Consider the following 25,292-nt stretch of genomic DNA (forward strand, 5'->3'; position numbering starts at 1 on the left):
CTGGGGAGGAATAATTGCATGCACCGGTACAATTTGAGGGATGAGCTGCTGGAGAGGAGCTCTGTGGAGAGGGACCTGGGTGTCCTGGTGGACAACAGGTCAGCCATGAGCCAGCAGTGTGCCCTTGTGGCCAAGAGGGCCAATGGCATCCTGGGGTGCATTAAAAAGAGCGTGGCCAGCAGGTCGAGGGAGGTGATCCTCCCCCTCTACTCTGCCCTGGTAAGGCCTCATCTGGAGCACTGCGTCCAGTTCTGGGCCCCCCAGTACAAAAAAGACAGGGATCTCTTGGAAAGAGTCCAGCGGAGGGCCACAAAGATGGTGAAGGGCCTGGAGCATCTCTCCTATGAGGAAAGGCTGAGTGAACTGGGTCTGTTCAGCCTTGAGAAAAGAAGACTGAGAGGGGACCTGATCCAGGCCTATCAGTATCTAAGGTGTGGGGGTAGAATGGCGAGGCCAGACTGTTTTCAGTGGTGAGTGGAGACAGGACAAGGGGAAACGGCTGGAAACTGCAGCATAGGAAGTCCCACACAAATGTGCGAAGGAACTTCTTTACAGTGAGGTGACGGAGCGCTGGAACAGGCTGCCCAGGGAGGTGGTGGAGTCTCCTTCTCTGGAGATGTTCAAGACCTGCCTGGATGCCGACCTGTGCGACCTGCTGTAGGGAACCTGCTTTGGCAGGGGGTTGGACTCGACGATCTCTGGAGGTCCCTTCCAACCCCTACGATTCTGTGATTCTGTGATTCTATTACCTTCAGTTCTGGAACTAGTGTGTTCCTATTAATACTGCTTTGGCAACTGGCTTCCATTTATTTTTGTTGGGGGAAAATCTTGTAGTGTTGTAAGTTAAATGTGCAGTGAGGCAGACATCCTCTGGGAGGCTGCCCTTCTCCTTTGTGCTGTGGGTTAAAATAAATCTCTCTGCTCTTGTGCAGTGATGGCAATTACACTGCCAAAATCCCAGAGAGAGAGGGGGGAACACCTATAAATTACTTATTTTAAAAAAAAAACAAACTATTTTATTTGAGGTAAAGGTATAAAACGGTGCTACCAATACCACAATAGCTTGCTTGCTGTGTCAGCAATAGGTCTGAAAGACAAAATGTGTGCCGTAACCCACATTTCAAAGGTCACTGCTACTGCTGCAGGCTTCTAAAAGCACAGCTTGAGCAAGCGTCACAGCATCATGGCTGGTCTGAAGAGCTGGTCTGTTTTGATGATTATACTGTACAATTTCTTCCACAAATGTATTCCAAGTGGAATTTCAACGCATGTTGAAATAGGTAAGGCATATTCAGAATGAAATTTTCGTGTGTTTTGAATTGCTTGGGAAGAAAAGTAAATTCAGATGGCTGAAAAGCAGAGGGAGGGAATAAGGTGAAAGCAATGAGCGTTCCACGTTGTTTAAATAATAGTAATTAATAATAAAAGTAATAATACATGGATTGAATGAGTTCTTCTTCTTTTGTCATTTGAACCTTAACTGTGATGTTTTTATAACCATACTGCTTGAATCAGTTTGGTTGCATACTGTTCTGTTTTCTGAAACACGGGCATTATGTAACTGAAATCTTTGTGTCTGTGAGTCTGACATAAGTGCTTCCCTCTTGGAGAAAGGAAAGAAACACTCATCTTTCTTTTAAGTTAATGTATTTTTGTATAGAAGTACAAAGTAGAGAATAACATAAACCTTTTTTAGTAACTTAGTTTTCAAGTAACAGTCATAGCTGCATCATATGTGAATTAACTTAATGAAAAACTTTATTCTGTATCTCTTTCTGGGAGGCCTGGAAGCCCAGAGCCCTAATTACTGAATATGAGCTTCTGAAAACTTGAAACGATGGGTTTGACAGAATACAAAGCACTTACAAAATATCTGTAAGGAGAAACACGGTCTTACAGATCTGTCCCAAAGCAGTCATTTTTCTCTGACCAAGCAAGCATGCTACAGAAAACCTATATTTACATAATTTAAAGACCTTGGTTGTCTGAGATGTTCTGTGTACTCTTAGCTGTCAGATCAGCATTTAGAAAAAACTTTGACCATCTTGCCTGGGCTCAGCTCTGACACTGCTAAAATGCATGCTTCCATTATAGACAGATAGAAGTCTGTTATGATAAGATACTGGAAGTTATTTCCAAATGCAAACATGGAGTATTCCAGGAAAAGCAATTCTGCAGAAAACAGCCCTCCTGCTTCAAATCTCAAACTGAAGTCGATCCTGGATACATTCCTGCAAGTGCTTTAAGTGGTGAAAAGTTCTTCCTGTTCAAAATGTGGATCTCATTTGGAGTGCTGAGCAGTGCAGTGCTGTGCCCTACTTGCTGTGTTTTTGGAAGCAGGCTGAGAGGGCAGCCACTGCCTCTTGTGGAGACTTGACAGAATCATAGAGCTCTGGATCAGGGTGAGCCCATGTGAGGAGTGAGGGAAGACAGGGAGGGAGACAGAAACTGCCCACCTGAGAATCCCAGGCACTGGAATCGATGTCTGTTGAGCGGGCTGAGACATGGAAGCCTTCTGTATTTTTTTTACTTTTGAATGTAAATCCTCTTTTGGTGCAAGGCTGGTCATTAAGTGCCTCTTCACATATTTGAATGAGGATGGTTTAGAACAACAGCGGGTAATATTCAAAGTGAAATATCACTCAAGGAAAGGGATAAGTTAGTTTCATTCTTCTGTTGTACTTGCTGAATGATCAGTTTGGCAGTAAGCTTTATTTCAATGAATAAATAGTGTTATTGATTTTACTGACTTGTTGTTCTTCATGCTTGTTAATAATCAATTAAACTGTCCAGTATTCACGTTTATTCCTGAGGACAGTGAAAGTTAAACATGATTCATATGTGTCCTTTGCAGTTAGAGATTTGTGGTACCTATGTTCTGGCTGTGATCAGTGTCAGGAATCAATTCTGTATATGAAGTTTTCCTTTTTCCTTGCTGTTAGGCACTGTCATCTCTGTTTGTCAGCTTGAGAGCTGAAGTGAGAGAGGGACTGCTGAGACTCCATGGCCAGATGTGCCCCAGAAACAGCATTTCTGCATTAGATCCCTAGATAAGGAGACTTCTTCATGCATTTGTTAAGAAATTATACTTCATATGGCTGTGCCGTTTGGTTTAGTTATGATAATGCAGTTTAATCTATTTTTGATAATGCATCTAACAACCATTGGCTGGTGTGAACCAATACTTCCATATGTTGTTTTTTAGCACATAGAGCTCTGGAATTTTTCACCAAACATGAAGGGAATGTCGATTATAGACAGGTAAGAAGCAATATTATTTCTCAATGTTGTACCTTTCCTCTGAGTCTTCTTCTGTCTTCTAACCTTGCTTTATTTCGTTCTCAGTAATATGTGTGTAACTGCTGTGCCTGGGCTGGATTTTTTTTTCCTTTTTTGTTACACAATCTAGCAGACCACTTCAAATGTACAGACAGTTTTCATAAACACGTATGCATGTGCACAAACAAAACATATTTGTTTTTCATGAAGAACATTGTCAGTATCATTTATGACAATCTAAAGATAACATGATCTCTTATGATAGTAGGAGATCACCCAAAGGAAGCAGTGATGTTTTTCATGGATGTTTTATCTGCTTTAGACATCCAAGGTGTGACTCAGAGGACGCCAGTTAGCAGCCCAGGCTTTGAGTCTAGTCAAGAGGAGGGGGCACTTCCTGAAGGTGGCTTCACCAGTACCTAACTTATATCACATCTGTCCTTTCCTCAATGGCCTTTCAAATTATAGTGTGTACTGACCAGCTTAATTTCACTTACAGGGTCTGGAGTGGTGGGAGGGAGGATGATGGCACTGAAATAATGGCACATCTCACTGGCAGTATTTATCTTTGATACTGACAGTAGGACTTGGTTTTTTGCTATGTAAGAGCATTCTGATTTCTTTTCCAACTCCTTTTCTCAGTTGTTACTAAACCACCAAGATGCATTTCAGGCCGGGAGCATTTATCCTGATGCTTTTTATCCTCCAATCTGCAAACGTGGTAAGAAAAGATTTTTGAGTCCAATATTGTAACCACTGTGTTGTCATGTAAAAACTCTACAGAATTTAATAGGGCTGAATGTAAATGTGCTGTAAGAAATCGAATGTGACCAAAAGTACCTTCCTATAAAAGCATCCACACTTTTTGTTAGAATTCTGAGCCTTTCTTTGTAGAACTTGGTAGCAAACTAACAGGCTTGAAAACGTTTTCAGAAAACAGATTTTGAGTACATTTAGCTGTTTGGCACGTGGAGCAATTTGATGTAAGGATGCTGTTTGACTGAAATAGGTTAGATTGCAGAGTACCCATCTAGAGAGAAATTGAGAGGATGAAATGATCATTTTTCTAAGTCCTAGTAGCTGCAAAGGAACAGCTGATGGTAGCCCTGCTTAGCCCTGGGTGAGTGGTAACTGCCTTGAAGGTACTGAGTTGGCTGCTATGCCCATCATTTTTTCTGCTATATACTTTGAAGCTTTAATTTACTCAGAGCTTCTCCCTCTCCTCTCCACTTGGAAGGCAGTATTTCTTTGTATCACACTTACAGAGAAAGGGAGCAGGCACAAAATTTTTGGATGCATCAAACGCAGTCATGTAAGCATCTAGCATCTCTTCTGTCAGTAGAAATCATACAGAAAATATAGCTAATTTGGCTTTTGCTATATAAACAGATTGCAAAATGTAGCACCTGTGCAATATGGAATTGAGCAAAGATCTGTTTGTTTTCATGGAGAACCCCTTATTTTAAACAAATATTAATAAATACAGATATAATTCTGTTGCAATAGGGATATACCATGATGTGTCTGAAGATACTCACTGGTCACCATTTCTTAATGCAAGTATTCACTACATCAGAAGGAATTATCCTCAGCCTTGGGAAGAGGTAAGAAAAGTTCTTTAACTTTTGAAATGACTTTCTATTGTTCTATTTGACTGCACTTGTTGCTGCCTTCTTCAGCTTCCCTTGTTTTTGCAGCTTTATCCTTTGGGAAATGTGAAAGAATACATAAGATTTTAAAACTAAAATCTCTGCTGATAGAGGAAAAGTTGAAATCTTGCTTTCATCTTTACCAGACAAAAAGTTAACAGCTTCCACATAAAATCTATTGTCTCTAATGTGCTCTGGTGCTTTTGGTGTATTTTGTAGGTCCAAATTTTTAAATGTGATTGGTGGTTTTGAGTACTTGCATAACTGTCAGATCTGGCTGAGTGTTTGCCATTTGAAAACCAGACCTAGTTTAGAATTCATACTTGGACTTAATCCTGATTTGCTCTTTTTTATACCAGGGGAGAGGAAGAACAGATTGTTGGAAGTGAGAATGATTTTAAAAGTCCTGCTGTTTTCTTTTCCTTGTTGGAGTATTTGCCATTCTCTCACTGCACAACAGAACTTTACAGTTGGAGCAGCATTTGAGTGTATTCACTATCTAAAAATACACAGAAATCTGCCTGCTTTTTGACTGGCCTGTAGTGATACTAAAGTGTGAACTGTTTAACTTCAGGAACTATAAATTCATCCAAAACTTGTGACTTGATTACAGATTTTTTTAATGGCCTCTGGAACTAACAAGGATTTGATATAGAGGAATCTTTTCTGAAGAAGTGAAATGAAATTTGTGTTGCTCATAAGTTTATTCTGGATAACTTTTTTGTTTGTAGGGATAAAATGAGTAACTTGGCTTTAGTCAAAAGCTTTTACAATGAATAGCACTTGCACAGGAGTGCAAGTCCTGTTTCTCTTCTCTGTGTGTATTTGCACAGTACTTCAAGTGGCAGAAGAATTTCACTCCTTGGGAGGGGAAGAGTTTGTCCCTAGTCCCAAAACACGTATCTGACTGGAAGCACACAGGCTGTGTTCTCACATCAGCCATTTAACTTCATGGCCTTGAATGAAGTGCTTACAGATCGTCAAGTTACAAAAACAATTCTCCAGTATCAAGGAATGAGTGCTCACTGTTCTGTTGTGCTAAATTCTTGGATTGCAATAGATTATCCATTGCAGCTTTGAGTAATGTAAAACAAAAAAGACAGGAATAAAATTATGGATGGTACTACATGTGTATTGTTATTGTGCAGGCTACAGAGAAGCTGGTGGCTTTCCTGTTTGGAATTGCCTCACATATGGTGGCAGATGTTAGCTGGCACAGCCTGGGCATCAACCAAGGATTTTTAAAAGCCATGGGAGAAGTAAGTTTGGATTATTCTATTAACGTGACTGGAACTGTTAGTATTGCTAGTTCAGCTCTGGAGTCTGGTACAGAAAGAAGACAAAAGCTGTACTCCTGAATCAGGAAAATTTTGAGAGAGACACAATGTCACAAAGTCTGTATGAACAAAGTAAGTCAGGTTTGGGACCTACAAGCTTCAGAGCTGTTTGGACAATTTGATTCTGCTCTTGTGTTTGTATTGTAGGATGAGTAAAGTGATCAGCAAGGTGTTTTGTTTATGTTTTTTTTTTCTTTCTCCAGGTTGATTTTCATGGTTCATATTCAGAAGCTCACAGTGTTGGAGATTTTGGTAATATTTCTGTTTGCTGAACATAGATCCTTCGTGTTGGGATACCTAGTACACATGAAAAGCACAATTGGTGACTCTGGCTCTTACCCTGTGTAGTGAAAGTCACAAGACTCTCCTGCAGCTTGCAAAATCCTGCTATCCCTGTCTGCATGTTTTGTGTTTCAGGAGGTGCAATAGGGCATATAGATCCTTGACTTAAAGCCAAAACACAGGCTGAAGTATGCTAAAGGTTAAACGGAGTCACTCCTTGGATTTTAAATTTGACACCATTTTTGCTATTGTCTGGAAGTACAAAATATGCAGTATTCTTTCAGGTGAACCATTTCTATATTTTAAATGACCAAGATTTGGGTGCCATATAAAAATATACAGCATAGCCATATTAGATCCATTCACACTTATCCTTGTCAGATACTTACATGTTTGTTGGGTTTTGTGTTTTGCTTGTTTGCTTTTTATTCCTCCATCTACAGGAGGAGATGTACTGAGTCAGTTTGAGCTGGACTTCAGTTACCTGACACCAAACTGGTAAGAGAATGGCCTTCAGCAGAGGTTAACCACTCCAGTAATTATCTCAGTTTATTCTGTACTTTTCTTTCAAAACCTTTGCTACAGGAATATTCCTCATATGCATATTTTGTGTTCTCTGACATAAAGAACTGGGAGGACAGAAAAAAAAGAGTTTTAGATGTTGCAATACAGCAATAAAGATTTATTCTTTAACTCTGATGGAAATCATAATTATAGATAACAAAAAATTGCTTCTTGGAATGTCCTACCAATTATTTGAATGTGCAGGTAATGTCTCACTTAGATCACCATTTTAATTTTAGGGCATTGGGGATGTTTATGGCTATAGATACTGAGGAATTCAGACAGGCTTTCAAAGCATAAAAAGAAGCAGCAGTTTTAAATAGGCATGCTTGTTTTCTTGCCATTTTTAAATGAAAGACCTGGTGTGGTAGGCCATTTGAGTCTTATTGACATGAAAGATAGTTCCTCTAGGTATAGAAGATGATCAATTATCTCCTCAACTTCATCACCTCTGACGTATCTCTGAGAAATGTTGAGATAGCAAAATATGAGCACCATCCTTTTGGCTAGGAATGGAGTTGAATTGGAATAGGTTTGGCAACAGTGGAGGTTTGGAGGTTATGTGATCACCACACCAGGGAACCAGTAGAGGAAGAGTGGAAACTAACCAGCCATGGCTATAGCTGTTACAGAAACTGAATTATCTTTTACCAGGTGATGTGGAAAAACTTTTACAATACCTCAGTCTTGTTCTTAGGTATGTACCTGTCAAAGACCTAGCCTCTATCTATAAGGAATTTTATGGAAGAGAGATCATAACTGAAAGCACAATTACTGACTGCACTTACCTGCTGTTTCTTGAGCTGTAAGTTGGATAGCTTTCTGTAGATTTTCCTTTGTGAAACTTATATAGGAAAAAGATGATAATCTGGCTTGAAATGCTAGCTCAGAAAATTATGCTTTGAGGCCAGGAATACAAAAATCATGAGGTACTTTTTTTTTTTTTCTTAAAGTCTAAAATACATATTTGGACTCCTTAAATGGCTGTTAGTTTTGTTATTACACCATAGCTTCTGTGTCTAAGCTATTTAACAGGTTTATGCATTGAACATATTTAGGCCTGTTTATTTGAGAACAGCCAAGTCTTCAAGTATTGTTGCACTGTGACATGTTAGCAATGTAATTTTAAGGTAATGAAGCCCAATATGCATACTTAAATGGACAGTTTACCTACTGTTTGTGTATATCCTATCAAATCCAAGAATAATTCATAGAGACAAGAACTATGACATTTTTGCTATCTCACAATGCCTGCTTGGAAGACCTTAAACCACCTAGCTGTATTCTTTATTTCAGTTAATTACTACCAGATGTGCAGTATTTAAAAGCACTGTAAATCCCTCCAGATTAAGAGCTACAGTACAGTTAAAATTGTTACTTTTCACATTAAAATCCTATTAACAACTAAGAAGGAAATGTAATTATTTGCATAGTATTTACCACATGCAGAAGTACAGAAACCTTGAAAAGAAGCTTACAAATCATGAAATGTTTTTAAGTTAAATTTGTTGATTTCTGAAGAATTGTGATTTATTTTTTTTCAGACATGGAGAAAGGCTTGCTGTTGCCAAGGTTAGTTTGCTCTTTTTGGTTTATTTTTTTGGGTTGAATATGTAATGTAAAGAGAGTGTGATCCATTTTACTATCCGTTTTACTGAGTATGTTGCTTGTCTCTTAGCTCTTTCCAACATACGCCAGTAAATCTCCATTTCTGGTGGAAAAGTTCCATGAATATTTCCTTGGAGGAGTAGATGACATGGCATTCTGGACAAACAATATTTTTGAGCAGATGAGCCGAATGCTAGAGAATGGAGTCAGGTAACACTGTGTTTCTTGCAACATTAGATATAGTATTCAAGCTCTGGCACACATTTAATCCTTCTGAAAGCAGGTCATTTCCTAGAATAAACACTTTAAATCCTCATGTGGACCAAAGGAAGTATGCCTGTTCTTTGACCAGATGCACAGAGGAAAGCATGGACCCTGAGACTGCATTTGCAACATGGTCACATTCTTCTCTCCATGCAAAGCTGGGTCATGCCCAGCAGATACTCAACTGGGGAAACCTGGGGCATTCTTTAAGACGTATCCAATGGTGTGCACAAGTGTTTCATAGCCACACTGAGGTTCTTCCTGGCCTGGTGATCTGAGCAGTGCTTGCACTATGTGACTGCTCTCATCAGCTGGCGGAGATGATCCTTCCTAGAGGAGGCCAAATGCTCCCTGCAGGTAATGCAAGCAGATAGGAATATAAACAGTAAGAATGGATGTTCTAGCATTGGAAGTTTGGGCTTATATTCAAAATATCATGTTTTTATTGAAGTTCTGGCCCTGTATTGCCTTGGTACAAGTGTAACTTTACTATAAATAACATTATAAGACCATGGGAAATAATCCATACATCTAATGGATAATGTTAACAGAGATATTTTGGGAAATAATGTTTGGACATGATATGGCATAATCAGTTGAGTTCTTTGTTCCAAAATATCATTTTCATTAAAAGACTGTAAAAAATAATTCTTTTCTATTTATTCTATTAATACTATTAATAGAATTAGCAGGACATGTTCCAATCAGTTTCATTAAATGAGTGGAGACATGCAAGATTCATATAGAACCTAAGTCATTAAGTACAATCAAGGCCATTAAAATACACATCAAAGGAGTTTCTATGGCTTGTGATACCTTCCTGAAATTGATTAAGCAGAGCTTCTTTAGAAAGTTGATGCCTTCCAACAGGAGAATCAGTAAGGATAAATGTTGAAGCTTTAGTTTCACTTGCATTGCAAGAAAATCTTCAAAACACATTCTGAATATTTTTTTAGTGGCTGCTTTCTGCCTGAGAACCCTCTGTTTATAAACTGTACAAGGGACCACAAGGATAACTACCTGTAAGTATAACTAAAGGTTCAAAGACTTAATACTGGTGACAGAAGAGTCAGTCTTTCCCTAATGTGGACAGTGAGCTATTGAAAATGAGAGATCTATTTTTTTTTCCTTCAGAACTTTCTTAGCTTACTTGCAACAAGTATTAATGGTTTAATTTACAACTTCAGTCACATTAGGACAGTGGAATGTTCCTTACAGGGAGATAATGGTGGGAAAGAAATAAAGAACAAAAAGATGTGATAAAAAACACATCCTCAAAGACAACAGTGCGTCCTTGAAAATAGCCATGCTGAGTAAAGAGAGGACAAGAAAGCAAAGAGTTCACTTTACTAAAGTCTGTCTTTAATTTACTATGAAGAATAATAATAAACTGATGCCTATGATTAGATGAAAAGAGCAGCAGCAACCATAGCTAAATCAGTATATGGGGTTATGAAACCTTATGGGTTGAGATACTAATTACATTTATTTTATTGCATATTTACTGTGAGAGTTTTTATCTTCAAGCTCTTACCTTAGCTGAGAAAAGAGCTCTTGTCCTTGGGTGCTCTCCTCAACTAACACCACACCAACATCAGCAGTTATAAGTTGGAGCAGAATTCTGGCCAGGGCTAGGTAGTAATAAACTTATTTGTTGAGGAAGAGTAATTTCATTGAAATAGTGGAAATATCTGAAACAAGTGAAAACGACTGGCAAAATGTAACTACAGCAAAAAATTAACTTCTTTTGTGGGGAAAGAGAAAAAATGGTGTGTGAAGTCAAGAAACAGGCATGTAGCTTTGGTAATTCTGGATTCAAAAGGCAAGATGATTATTTCTCCTTGCTTTGCTATAAAAAACATCATTAATTCCGTTGTATTAATTGTTATTAGTGCCTTTTTATTTTAACAGAAGCAAACACTCAAAAAATGAACATCACAAAAATACAACTTCTTCACTTCCAAAGACATTTGAAAAGAATATAACGTATACAGAGAGAGGAGTTCACTTCAATATACAGTCTTGGGCAACAGTAAGTGAGATGTGGCATGTGTCAGGTACAATTCAGCTCTGGATAAAACTGTTTTAATTTCTGTCTGAGGTGCTGTTTGTGGTCTCAGGATGTAAACTGTAGCCTCTCACTTCATGGAGATTCTGGCAACCACTGTAAAATCGTATATGATGTAGATATGAAGTACATCATAAATACTAAAGCCTTGGGATTTTTCCTCATTTTGTAGTGAGGTTAGAACATATTTTACAGTGTCAAAATGACAAAAATACATCTTTAGCATTAAATTTTATGGAATCATATGATCACTTTTTGAAGTTAAAAAACTTCAACCTAATCTAAGGCATACAGACTTTTTGTCTCTTTCTAAAGCAGTGCTTATGACCCAAATCAGAGTTGATTTAGATCAATGTGGTGTTTTCCACTGATGATGACTTGTTTTTGGAGGTCGTCTGTACTGTTTCAGCCTACGGTTCACAAATTCTTGTGTCTCACTTATTTTTATTTCAGAATTCCCTCCGATTCATAAATCGTGCTTTTGCAAAAACTGTCTGGAGAGTGATAGCAACTACACATCAAAAATCCTCTAAGTACATCCCCAAGCCAGTATCTTCATATTTTCTTGCTTCGCCATATGCTAGACTTGGATGGTTTGTACTTTTTTTTTTTCAAGCCTCCCTCCTAATTTCTGAAAAATTTGTGTACCTACCAGAATATTGATTTTTATTCTTTGGATACTTGTTAGAATCCAGACCTTCAGGTGTGGTCTTGTGGACTGATGGCCACTACCTGTTGAAGAGGGTTCAGAGGAGAGCCACAAAGATGATCAGGGGGCTGGAGCATCTCCCTACAAAGACAGGCTGAGGGAGCTGGGCTTGTTCAGCCTGGAGAAAAGAAGGCTGCGGGGTGACCTCATTGCAGCCTTTCAATACCTAAACGGAGCCTGCAAACAGGAGGGGAACCAACTCTTTGAAAAGGTTGATAACAGCAGGACAAGGGGAAATGTTTTTAAGTTGAGGGAGGGGAGATTTAGGTTGGATGTCAGAGGGAAATTCTTTACAGAGAGAGTGGTGAGGTGCTGGAACAGCTGCCCAGAGAGGCTGCTTCTTGCGCTCACTGCAAGAAAGACATTGAGGCCCCGGAATGTGTTCAAAGGAGGGCAACAAAGCTGGTGAGGGGTCTGGAACACAGGCCATATGAGGAGAGGCTGAAGAAGCTGGGAATGTTCAGCCTGGAGAAGAGGAGGCTCAGGGGAGACCTCATTGCTCTCTATAACTTCCTGAAGGGAGGTTGTAGTGAGCTGGGGGTTGGCCTCTGCTCTCGTGTCATCAGTGATAGGACCAGGGGGAATGGTTTCAAGCTACGGCAGGGGAGATTCAGGCTGGACATGAGGAAGTATTACTTTTCAGAAAGGGTGGTCAGGCACTGGAATGGACTGCCCAGGGAGGTGGTGGAATCACCGAGCCTGGGGGTGTTCAAGGAAAGACTGGATGTTGTGTTGAGGGACGTGGTTTAGTGGGAGCTATTGGGAATAGGTGAACAGTTTGGACTGGATCAGCTTTTAGGTCTTTTCCAGCCTTGGTGATTCTATGATTCTATGATTCTGTGGATGCCCTGTACCTGGAGATGTTCAAGGCCAGGTTGGATGGGTCCCTGGGCAACCTGGTCTAGTATTAAATGTGGAGGTTGGCAGCCCTGCATGTGGCAGGGGGGTTGGAGATTCATGATCCTTGAGGTCCCTTCCAACCCTGGCCATTCTGTGATTCTGAGATTAGAGATGAGAGATGAAATAAATTTGTATAGCTGCTCATTTTGGTTTATTTCTTCTGATTCAAAAATTCAAGATTTAATTCTTGAGGTTACTCCACACCAGCCAATGGTAGTTCTTTCTCTCCATGTTCCCCCTTTAAACCTCTACTATGTTATTGAGGCCTGTGATCCATTTGTTTATCTACTGTTATGACCATTGATTAAATTAGAGATTTGGTTAAAATGATGGTTAATTTCATTTTCTGTGTTCTGTGTCATATGCAAGCAGCCCTTCTTCATGTGTTTTGTTCTGACTGCTCTTAGATGCCTTGTGTCAGTTAAAAAGCAGTCCATACACATCTCAGGTGCATTAGTGGAAGATGAACCTGTTCTTATTTAGTCCAGGTAAACAAAAATAAATTATATCATATGAAAAATGCCATGTAGGTCCTTAGTGAAAAGATGAGGAAAGACACATGAAATTACATGAAATTAAAAGTATTTATTTTCTGATAATGTAGAGGTAGTCTGTCAGCTAATGCTATGGTTTTGTTACCTCCCTTATACAGGGCAATGATTTCAGCTGACATAAACCAGGATGGATATGAAGATCTGGTAGCTGGAGCACCGGGGTACAGCACACTGGGCCACATTCAGATAGGAAGGGTATATATAGTCTATGGCAATCGTTCAGGTTTGCCACAAGAAGACATGGATCTAGATGAAAACGCAGACCAAGTACTAGAGGGTCATCAGGTGAGGAGTCATGTCAGATACTTGACACTGAGGGGCAGGATCAGATGGTCTTTTTGAGCAATAAAGTTGATCCTCTATAGGAAATTTAATTATTCACACAGAAGGGAATAGCTTGTCGTTTGTAAGCATGACATCAGTGGTGCATTAGACTCAAAAAATGAAATAGCACAGCACTGCCTTATTATATTCATTATATTAGCTTATATTTTAACAACAGCATATCCTCAAGGAGAACAGGCCACTCCCAATTAGTGTATTATTAACATGGCTGTTATTTGAGAGAACAGCGATGATAAGAAAATCTTAATAATTGTTGGGGTGGATTTTTATAATAGCTGTTTCCAGTTCTTCCCTGTGCTGTGATTGCAAATGTACATTGTGTTTTGGCGTTTTGTCTTTAAAACATTTGTTACTTTCATCAGAGCAGTCCCTCTTCTTTCAGCCTTCAGGCAGATTTGGTTCTGCATTGGCAGTCCTGGACTTCAATGAGGATGGAGTGCCAGATCTGGCAATTGGAGCACCTTCTGTGGGATCTCAGTTTCTCAGTTACAAAGTAAGTCGTACACAGGTTTTGTGTTTGCTTGTTTTTTGTGCATATGTGTTTGTTTTTTTTCCCTCAGATCATTTTTATTGATGCTTATGTTTTTTAGACTAATGAAATGAGACAAAGAATATCTGTTATTGTTCAAGGGCGCTTTTTAATACAAACAGAAAGGTTTATAACATGGATACTTTGATTAAATCAATGAAAGTTATCCATATGTCCTTTTTTTTTTTTTTTTTTTTTTGGCTGACTTTCTGTGCAAATCAGATTTCAGTCTTGCAGCATTGATGTGCTGGAAATAATAGAAGCCATTCATAAAATCTGAGTGTGCTGTTCTTTTAGGAACAAAAAGTCTGGAAGGAACCTGATATCAGTAAGCCTTGTCCTCTGCTGTCACAGGCCAACAGACAATATCTAAAATGCAGCATGAACACAGGTGCTAAAGTAATCAAAAAACTACAGTGGCTTAATAATTTGAAGCTTACCAAATTATCTCCTGTTAATGGTCACTGAATGTTTTCTTTCCACCTGAACTGAGAAGCATAACTTGTTAGGCTAATGCATTTCCACTAAGTTTAAAGCTCTTCAGAATTTTAAATACTAAATTAGATGCCTAAATACTAATTTAAATGCTTCTACGTAGACTAAAACTTTGGAAAATTGCAAGCATCTGTTGTGTCTGGCACTGCATCCCACTGCATTAAGGAATTTTAAGCAAAATGAGAGTCAAAAGAACTTGCATGTAGTTAATGTAATATACATTATACCATCCTCGCTCCTAAACTGCAGTATGATGAGGACGCACTTGGTTATAGCAATGCCCATTCCAGTTTGGGTATTTTTAGGCTTGGAGTGAAAAGACAAATTCATGAAAAAGCTTTGGCAGGAAAAATACAGTTGTATTAATAGCCCTTACAAAATTGTTTCACTCTGATCTTTGCCTTGGATTTCACACTTGGGGCTGACTTGCAAATCTTTTCATGTTGTGTTTGCTTTTCCTGTTATTCAGGGTGCTGTATATGTCTATTTTGGAACTAAGGGAAGAGGCTTGGCATCTGAACCAAACATGACCATAACTTGTCAGGTATATTGATCAGGCTAAGACAGTGCTACACAAGAAGGAGGTGAGGTAAAAGGGAAAAGGGCCTGTGGGATTAAAGAAAAGATGTTGGAATCAAACTTCTAATTGCAAGGGGATATAGACATGTAACTAGGGATGGTGTGAGCAGATGTTTGTCTAGGTTGGCTGTGCATGGGAAATACATTTGTAATCCACTTCAGGGGAGGGAGCAGGATGAACAGAAAGGAAGAACAGCCCTCCAACAAAAGAAAACAAAATTGGAGTCATGGAGTTGGAGGGTAATTTGATCAGAAGTGGGCAAAGTTAGCTCTTTAGAAGTAAATTCTTTTATTTTGTTAACGAATCGGTGGTTTAAGTTCCATTTCAGGCTTAAACTAACTGTTTATTGCAGTATTCCTACTGTAATCTTGGTTGGTCCCTCCTGGCAGCTGACATTGATGGAGATCAAAACGCTGATCTGGTTGTTGGCTCTCCATATGCACCTGGTAGTGGTCAACAGAGAGGATTTGTAGCTGCATTTTACTCTTATTTCAACAGAAGTAACCAAGGTAGTATTTATTGGGTAAAATTAATCCTGCTGTTTTTTATATGACTGCTCACGTGTTCCTACTTAATTATAAAATAATTCAGATTATCAGCCACTCCTCTCAGTTTTGAGTCATCCATAATCTTGCTAAGGGTGCACTTCGCCCCATCATCCAGCTGGTTAATGGAGATTATAAACAGGACAGAAATACTGCTAATTACTGGCCTCCAGCTGGGCTTTGCACCACTGATCAATATCCTCTAGCTCAATTATTCAGCCAGGTTTTTTTTCTACCTCACTGCCTGCTCATCCAGCCCATACTTCACCAGCTGCTCTGTGAGGATCTTGCAGGGAAAGGTGTCAAATGCTTTAGTGAAGTCCAGGAAGACAATATTTCCTGCTCTCCCCTGACATGTAAGGATGGTGTTTTGTTTATAGAAGCTTATCAAATTGGTCAGGCATGATTCTTAGTGATCATGCCTTACTATTCCTAGTGACTTTCTTGTTCTTTGTGTGCTTGGAAAGGCTTTCTAGGACTAGCTGCTCCATCACCTCCCTAGGGTCTAGGGATGCTGACTAGGGACATCCTTGAAGATAGGAGTGACATGTGCCTTTGTCCAGTCTTTGGGCACTTCTAGTCACCATGATCATTCAAAGATTATTGTGACCTAGTAATTCAGATAATAATTTGATTTTTATAATTTGAATTATATTCAAAGAATAATTCAAAGATTCAGACCTTCACAATTACTAATTGGTTGAGTAAACTAAAGTCTACTTGCCTGAAGTTCAGGCTCTGCTACCATTCTACTTGTTTTTTTTAATCCATTCAGGCTCTTGACCTCCCCTATTTCATGGCCACGAGGGCCAAGACTGCCACTGATTATAAGATCAGGTCTATAGTGTTAGTGCACAGCAGATCAAGCTGTGCAACACCCCTGCTTAGCTCATCCAGTACCTACACGAAGTCACACCTGACACCTTCTAGAAATCATACCCTGTGAATCCTGCTATGTCTCACTTTCAGCAGATGTAAGGAAAGACCAAGTCTTTTGTAAGAACTGAATTAAAAATGCTAAAGGTCCTCTTGTAGTAAGCATGCACTTTTTTCCTGTACTACTCTCAGTACCTATTTCCTATGGACTGTCAATGTGTCATGTATGCTGTCTGATAATACGAGAATTGATTCTGATCAATGAAAACGTAAAGTTTATAAACATACACTGTAGGAAGATGAAATCCTCCTTCTAGGAATGCAATCCTGGATTTTAATATCTTTGACAGTCAGGCCTGCTAAAGTCATTAGTTTGCACACAGACAGCAACTCTGTGAGACAAAAATAAATGGGTGATTTTGTAGGAGCTGTGGATTCAACTGCAGACTGACAGGTCTTCCTTGAAAATTTGCAAGTGTATCTTGAAAGATGATTTTCTGTCATTACCTGTGCTCCTTCGTGTGGACAAAGGGGAGTGCTACAAGTGAAATATCTAGTGAGTACAGGTGATGGGGGCTGCTGTGAATGGGGAAGGAAAGGCCACATACATGACTAAGTAAAATTAGTTTAAGATGAGGTGGGATATGCAGGTATTCAAAGCTGCATCAGAAACACATAATTGAGTTTTCCAAAAACTTCTACTGTTTTTTTAGCTTATTCTACTTTATCTGAAATTGAAAACCACAACTGAAACGCATTTAACGTTTAAAACATCAGTGACTTTCTTTTTTTTTAACCAAAACACTGATTGAATGATTTGCTGACTTAAAGCCTGAATTATTTAATGCTCCTCCACCAACCTGGAAGAATTACAAGTTCCAATGAATAGTTCTAGCTTTTTCCCATCCCTAAGGACTCATCAGTTCAGGGCAGACTTGACTGATAACTGTCATGTAGGCTATTGTGATTCTTTACAAGCAGGATGCATTGACCAAAGGCTTTGATGAAAGACTACAGTTGCAGATTTAGCATTGCTCTGCAATAAGTTCACAATAACTGGTGTCATATCATTGATGGTAGTAATACTAAAAGAAACTTCTCACCATAGCATGAGTTTATCAGTAGATGATTGCTAATAGAGTTTTGTGTGCCAGGTTACAAAATTTAATCTGCATTTTTCCGGTCTGTCAGGGCTTCTGTCTATAGAGGATGCCAACTGGATGGTGAATGGGGAAGAAAACTATGCTTGGTTTGGATTTTCACTTCATAGCTGTCAACTGGAGAATGCAACATTACTGCTGATTGGTAGCCCTACATGGAAGAATTGTTTTGAGTGTGTGATGAACCACTGCTTTGTTTCTCCTCTATTCTGTTAAGATTTGTGATAGATGAGACTTCCTGCTTTTCAGGAAGCTTCCTCTTTGTCTTCTTTAGAGTATTTTTGTTTTTATTTTATACCTTTGCCCTTCTTCATGTATTTACAGTGCAAGGACTTTGTTTTTTTAGAGACACTTGAAAATTTGTGGTGCTTTATTGTGGTTCAGCCTGGCAGGTGGCTCAGCAGCAGAGTTGTTCATTCATTCTCCCCCTTCCCAATGTGATGGGGGACAGAACAAAAAAACCCAGCAAAGTATAACTCATGGCTTGAGATAAAACTAATTACTAAGATAAAGAAAAGAAGAATAGTTATGACTATGTAAGACTTTATATATCTAACTGTATATAGCTAGCATTGCACACATAATTTCTCACCACCCCCTAACCAATGCCCAGCTATTCCTCTGAGCAGTAGAAGAGAGCCAGATGCACTCCCACCCCTACAAAACTCCTTCTGCTTGATGTCATATGGTATGGAACACTCCCTTGTCCAGTTTAAGTCAGCTGCACTCATTCTGTTCCCTCCCAGGTCCTTGGGGCCTTCATTGCAAATAGGCCTTGGCTCTGTATAGCGCTGTTTGGCAGTAACCATAAACATAGATGTGTTATCAACATTGTTTTTTCTCCTCAAACCAAAACATAGCATCCTACCAGACACTCTGAAGAAAACAACTCTATCCCAGCTGAAACCAAAACTGATTTTTTTGATGGGAGGGAAGGGAGCAAAAAAATGCCAACAATTAGATGTGTTTACAGATAGCACTTATTTTCAGATAATGTTCTCAAAAGCAGATTAAACACAAAAATATTTTGAGTGTTAAAGAAGTGGAGGATAAGTCTGTGCCGAAATGATCTTAAAACTTGTTAGAACATGAGAATGACTAAAATAAATTCCTAAATGGGAATTTCTAAAATAGATTTGCTGCCATCGTTATTCCCAACTAAAAGTGGAAAATATTTTAAGATGAACAGACAGCTGAATCTGAGCACTTTAAATTCTAATTCAAGGTGCAATCCCTTCTCATCGGACGTCAGACAAAGTGTCGGGAAAGTGTATGGATATAACCCACCAAGCACAAAGCCCTGGTTTACAATAATTGGAAACAAGGTAGGGCTCTCTCCGTGGGATACTGCTTTACAAACAACTGGAAATAGAGTGACATTCTGTGGAAATAAGTGTTTTTAAAATCTAACAGGCAATGGGCAGAATGGGTTTGTCACTGGCCAGTGGTGTGATGTCTGTGGCTGGGATCACCAGGACAGTATTGGTGGTGGGTGCACCTACTACAGGTATGTCATTCTCAGAACTGCGAAGTGTTTCTGCTTTGGGATGTCTGTTTTTGTGTGAGTGAAGGGCAAAAACAAGAAGGGAAATTTTAATTGCCAATATAGTGTAAAAATATTTTAAAAATTTAGAAATAATCACTGTCATCACTTACAGGTGACTTGCATTTTTTTCTTCTGTTGCATTATTTATGGAGCAGTAATTTCCAAGTAGACTGCACAGTTCTTGGAATTAAAACAACGTAGTATTTTGTGCTTACTCTGGAATTGGATAGTGAGGAAATGCATTAATCAAAATGTGGAACTATAATATCTGTCGTTAGAATGTGCTTTTGCCTGTTGCTTTCGCTAAGAGATTGTTTCTATGCTAACCAGAGTTACTGCCATATATTATCTGGTGGGTGCTTCATACATTTTTTTAATTTGGTTCATTTTGTGTAATGCCATTATTATTGCTGTCAAGGTGTTTGAAGTACTAAACATGAATTCTTATGTCTGATGATCAACTTACTTTGTTGTTGCTTTCTAGACAGTCTATCTAGGATTTCATTTTTGTCCTCGGTGTTGCACCAAGCTGGACTCGCTCTGATATATGATCTGGCAGACAGCACCAAGCCTTCTTTGCTCAGTACATTCAGTGGGGACAGAAGGTTTTCTCGCTTTGGAGGAGATACATACTTAAGTGACCTGGATAATGATGGACTAGGTAAAGCCAGATGAATCTGAATTGCAGAGTTGAAATGTTTTATGCTTTGCAGCAAGATTGGTCATACACATTCTCATACAAGTGCTGAATGCAGCCTTCTTACTCAGTCTTCTTAGTTACTTGTACAACACTTGTACAAATATTTCATCATGCGGAGACATCTCTAAAATCCCAAATAATTCAAACAGAAATTGAAACATTTTAACCATTTTAATCACTACATACCTCTAAATACCACCATTCCATTTAAAATGTTTTGATTTCAAACTATCATGTTGTGATACAGCATTACTTCACTTTTGATAAGCTCTGTCATTCTTCTAATTTTTGCAGATGAAATGATTGTAACATCCCCCCTGAGAACTAATGATATCACCACAGTACTGCTTGGTGGGACAGCTGGCCGTGTTTACATCTATAATGGAAATCAGTCATCTTCAGGGAATGTGACAGACCACTGCAAATCATGGATATCTCCCTGTCCTGAGGACTGGGTAAGAAAAAATAACAGTGAAATCATGATGCAAGATCATAGTGATAGCTAATTAATTACATCCTATGCAAATACTGGGCTTGGTTTCAGAAAAAAAAAAAGAAAATTACTTCTGTTTCAGAATCTGTGTAATTTGGCTTCTGTTTGTTCTCAAGCACTTTGGAGCACTGAGTCCAGTTCTGGGCTCCTCAGTTCAAGAAAGACAGGGAACTTCCAGAGAGCCCAGAGGGCCACAAAGATGATTAGAAGCCTGAAGCATCTCCTTTGTGAGGAAGGCTGAGAGACCTGGCACTGTTGAGTCTAGAGAATACTGAGAGGGGATCTTATCATTGCTTATAGATCTACTGGATTGGAGTCAGGTGGAAGGGGCCAGGCTCGTTTCAGCAGTGCCCAGTGACAGAACAAAAAGCAATTGGCACAGACAGGAACACAGGAAGTTCCATATGAACATGAAAAATAACTTTGCTGTGAGGGTGACAGAGCTCTGAAACGAGTTGCCCAGACAGGCTGTGGAGTCTCTCTGGAGATCTCTTCTCTGGAGATACTCAAAATTTGCCTGGATGCTTTCCTGTTCAACCTACATTAGGGAACTTGCTTTAGCAGGGGGTTTGGAGTAGATGATCCCCAGAGGTACCTTCCAACCCCTGCGATTGTGTGATTCTGTTTCTTTGCTGTCTGGGAGCCAGGGCTGTTGCACTGGCCTTCTCCTCTCCTACTGTGGTCCTCTCCACTAGCTTTTTCTTTTTTTTTTTTTTTTCCCTTCAGGCACAGTATGTCCTCATTTCTCCTGAGGTGAGTAAATGGAAAACAAACTGCTATGAGGAATGGAAAAGTCCCACTTTAAAAATAGCATTGTAACAAGTAGCATTATTTTACAGGAACAATCAAGATTTGGAAGTTCTGTCATCACTGTGAAATCTGAAAAAAAGGTGAGCAAAGTAATTGCTTCTGGTGGCTTTGTTACATCTGTCTACATCACTTATGTGTATGGGTCAACATCTCAGGTCTTGCTCATTGCTCTTCAAACGTGCAATGAAGAAACACCTGGAAATGCGAATGCATCAAAGTTAGGTTAGAACTTATAATCCAACAACAGGCACAGACATTGCTGCTGGTTTCTGCATGAGTGCAGATGAGGTAGTTTTCCAATCATTTGTGCTCTTTTCCTGTGGCATCAGTCCAGGCTAAACTTCAGCTATATTTCTATTGATCTTGCTGGTGAGAGTTTATGTTGACGCGAGATTTGACCAGTTCTAGCATTTTCCAAATGAAATAAAGTCTATTCATCAAACAGTTTTGTTAAATGCTGTTCAGATCAGGTGGGTGGCTTTCCCATTTCTTCTCATAACACGTCCATATGATACTAAAACAAAATCTAGTTTCCACTGGGGAAGCTTAAGGCTATCTTTCATCTTTAGTTGCACTTTGCTGACTCTTTTTCCAATCCATCTCCACAGAAAGAAGTCGTAGTGGCAGCAGAGAGAAGTTCAGCAAAAGCTCGACTTGGAGGAAGGCTTTTTCTCTACTCATTCTGAATAGTCCTGGTGGTCTTTAAGACCAGGGCAAAACTGGTCTTTTAAGGAAGAATCTCTGTAATATCTGTGATACTTTCCTTAACCCCTAACAAATCAACAAAAACATGACAGCAAACTTCAGTAGATACGTGGTACAGATAGCTAGGTAGCACCCCACATAGTATCCAGGGAGTGAGGCATGCTCACTGATCTTAAACCATGGCAAACTTTCACAAGTGAATTACCAAAACAACTTTTTGTTGTGAGGTTAACCAAAAGGATTTATTAATCACTGTTTAGCAGCAAACACTCTACTGCTTACTACACAACTAATAATTAAGCAAACATCAAAATCTAACACATTTTCCTTCCCTGAAATTACTGCTAGTTGATGCCTTAATATCTTTGTCTCCCCAGTAGCCCCTTTAGCTACAGGGCCTATTGTACTTTTGTATTCAAATCTTGTTATTTTTACTTTCCATTGGTGATGTTTAACATAAGTAATTTGAGCATCTGTACTTGAGATTATTGACATTTGAGGTCCTGTACCAAATAAAAAATTTACTATTTGTCTTTAGGGGCTGACTGGGACGTAAATGTGAGAGTCATCTGTGTTATCCCATTGTTAAGTTTCATTTCTTCAGACAGGCAGCCCAAATACTATTCAGGGCTTACTTGTTTGGTTTTTTTTTGCTGCAGTGTTTGCAGTTCCTCCTGAAGAGGTCTAAAATGATCATTCCCATGGGTTTGGAGAGCAGGTGGTTATTTGGTTTGCTTCACATTTCCTGTTACTCTTTGTTTTTGAAAGGCTGGGTGTAGACCTGGGTATAGCTCCATTTGGTCAGTCCTATATCACTACCCAAGGTGTGCTTCACACAAAGCTTTTCTCCAAAGCTTATGCCTCTCCTAGGAACTTATAATTTTGTTAGGGGGTGTTGGGGTGCCTGTTTTACTTGTGTGACCAACCTACAATCTACTTGATCTTCCCACCACGCTCCCACCACTCCTGGCCATGGCACAGGACTACAACCACCTTTTCAAGTTGCTTATCACTGGCTGTTGCATTCTGTGGATAATACATTCTCAGGCAGCTACATTACCACAGTTGGAACTGATTTTAAAATCCAGACAGTTTAGATCGGTGAAGAGGAAGTGAAGCCATTGATCTGGGACAAAATTGAACAACAGTGCTTCCAAATTATTACATCAGCATATTACTGAGGAACACATGGGATGTTGTTGTCTAAGAATTAACCAGTGCAGAATCTTTTACGAATGTAAAACAGTGTTTGCATGAAATTAATCAAACCTGTGATGATCTCTGTCATACCAGTGGGGAACAAGAGTGATGACCAGCAGTGAAAAGTAGTAGGCAGAGGATGCCTGTAAGTTTTCTGGGCAGATGGAAATACAACTGTTTGAGATGAGTGTAAAAGAAAATATTAATGTGCAAGAGGTGTTTAACTGCATTACAGAGCTATTCTGTGAGCAAAGAAAGAAAACTCAGTAACAGCAGAAACAGAATGATGGGGTGAAGCTAACAGAGTAGCAGAAGGAAGATGCAGTGCTACTCATGCCCTTTCCCTGCTGAAGTGACTCTGCTCTGACAGGTCAGCCCTTCCACTAGACTCAGGCAATTCCACTGGGGAGGGCTTTGGAGGACTTCCTCAGTTTTGTGCCATTATTTAAATATTGTTTTTTTCTCCATGTTTTCTATCAAGAGGCACTGGTACACAACCACTTCAGTTCCCAGAAGGTATTGGATGGACCCCTCTCTTCTCTCCTGCTCATTCCAGTGTGCGTTGTAGACAAGAAAGGACATTGCCTACCAAGTGGTCTAATTAACCCAAAGTTTCTATGTAACATATATTGCTTAAAATAGCTTTGACTCCCTGTTGCTGTGTTGGCTTATGCCCTTTTTTATGTCAACCAATCACAGGCTGAAAGTTCTACTTTAAATGAAATACTTCTTAATTCAAGTTGGCTCCAGCCTGGCAGCAGCTGCTTCCTTGGGCCTCTTGCTTCGTTTCTCTTGGGCTCCAGGCTGGCAGCTGTTACCCCTGGGGCCTATAGCTTCACTTTGAATTCCAGGTTTTTACGGGGGCATAGGCTCTATTTTTCTAGGTACCAGGATTGCAAGTGTTGCTTCTTGAGCCCGGGGTTTCACCTCTCCAGCCCCTGGACTGGCATCTCATGCTGCTGCTGAGTGGGGCCTTGAATTTCAGTTTGCCACCATGATCTACATCTGTGGCTGGGTCCTTTGATGTCACCTTGTGGAGCAGCCCGGCTGTACCCGTGCTCTCCTTTATTTTGTACCAAGGTACAGAATGTGGGATTTATTTGGAAAAAACTTTTTTTTTTTTTTTAAATGGGCAAAACTAAACTCTTTTGACCTCTGCTTCTGCCACAGTCTTAAATGAGGGTCTATGTCTTTTTAGAACAAAAATAGCGTGATTCTCCCAAATAACAATACCCTTCCTTTTCAGTGCCCTGATAACAAATAGGAGAGCTGAACGTTAGTGTGAACTTTGATGGCAAAGCTGTGTTGTTGAGAAAAGGTATGAAAATAAATCTGGATTGATGTCTGAATACGAAAGCTGCTGCAGAATCATTCTCAGGATACTTCTAGGAGAAAGGAAACCTGCTGTTCAACGTAAGGACATTGAAAGATTCCTTGCTTGGGTTATGTGGTGGTGGAGGATGACCCTTAGTAACAAACTGGTCACACTGTACCCAGCAACATTTTTCCATGCTGGCTTTTCTGGGAGAACAAGCTTATCCTATGTCATATCTCATCCAGTTTCTCAATTGTGACCAATGATGTCCTGCATCAGTTCCACCCGGGCTGAATGGGCCAGTGGTGAGGCTGGCCATTTCCACATTCTGCTCCACACATTGCTTTATTTTGTCCCTTTTTGCAATGAGGTGTGATTTTAGAAAAGCAAGAACTCTCCATATCAGTGGTTTCATGGATTGAGGGTCTACAGAGGCAGGGATGGGGTAATTTCCATGTGCATTTCCAGGATGCAGGCTGTTTTTATAGTGGCAGTAGAAAGTTTTGTTTAGTGATTAACTTCATTACAAGGGTCTGCTCTCCAAAAGTCATCTACCTCATTTTGGTCTGATATAACACGATCCCCTCCGGTTAGGGACACCACAGATTTGAAGTTTCACTCTAAACCAATTTCTGCCCACAGTTCTCCAGAAATTATCCAATTAAAGGATCTCAGAGGATGGTTCTAGTGGTATTTCTCAGGTTGCCTTGTTGAGCTCCAAGAGATCCTTCATAGATTCTGCTGTAATAGCAGCACTTAGCATTTCCACCACGCCTCCA

The 25,292-nt window shown here is 39.6% G+C and overlaps 1 protein-coding gene and 1 pseudogene across 1 annotated transcript; both read left to right on the forward strand.

The window, feature by feature from the left end:
• Positions 1-1,136: 1,136 nt before the first annotated feature.
• Positions 1,137-22,535, forward strand: GPLD1 (glycosylphosphatidylinositol specific phospholipase D1). The gene is made up of 25 exons (XM_042868934.1): positions 1,137-1,280; positions 3,206-3,261; positions 3,922-4,000; positions 4,786-4,883; positions 6,077-6,187; positions 6,469-6,517; positions 6,991-7,045; positions 7,809-7,916; positions 8,656-8,683; positions 8,790-8,929; positions 9,940-10,005; positions 10,895-11,015; positions 11,505-11,644; positions 13,313-13,499; positions 13,942-14,052; positions 15,053-15,127; positions 15,516-15,672; positions 17,776-17,917; positions 18,970-19,069; positions 19,158-19,251; positions 19,775-19,951; positions 20,285-20,445; positions 21,210-21,236; positions 21,323-21,373; positions 21,902-22,535. The coding sequence occupies exons 1-25, from the start codon at positions 1,184-1,186 to the stop codon at positions 21,977-21,979; spliced, it is 2,508 nt and encodes an 835-aa protein (XP_042724868.1). The 5' UTR covers positions 1,137-1,183; the 3' UTR covers positions 21,980-22,535.
• A 105-nt stretch (positions 22,536-22,640) lies between these two features.
• Positions 22,641-24,554, forward strand: LOC122178663 (annotated as a pseudogene).
• Positions 24,555-25,292: the final 738 nt, after the last annotated feature.

Source organism: Lagopus leucura, unplaced genomic scaffold (genome assembly GCF_019238085.1).
Source record: "Lagopus leucura isolate 7727_CA_CO unplaced genomic scaffold, USGS_WTPT01 Super-Scaffold_100002, whole genome shotgun sequence".
NCBI lineage: Eukaryota > Metazoa > Chordata > Aves > Galliformes > Phasianidae > Lagopus > Lagopus leucura.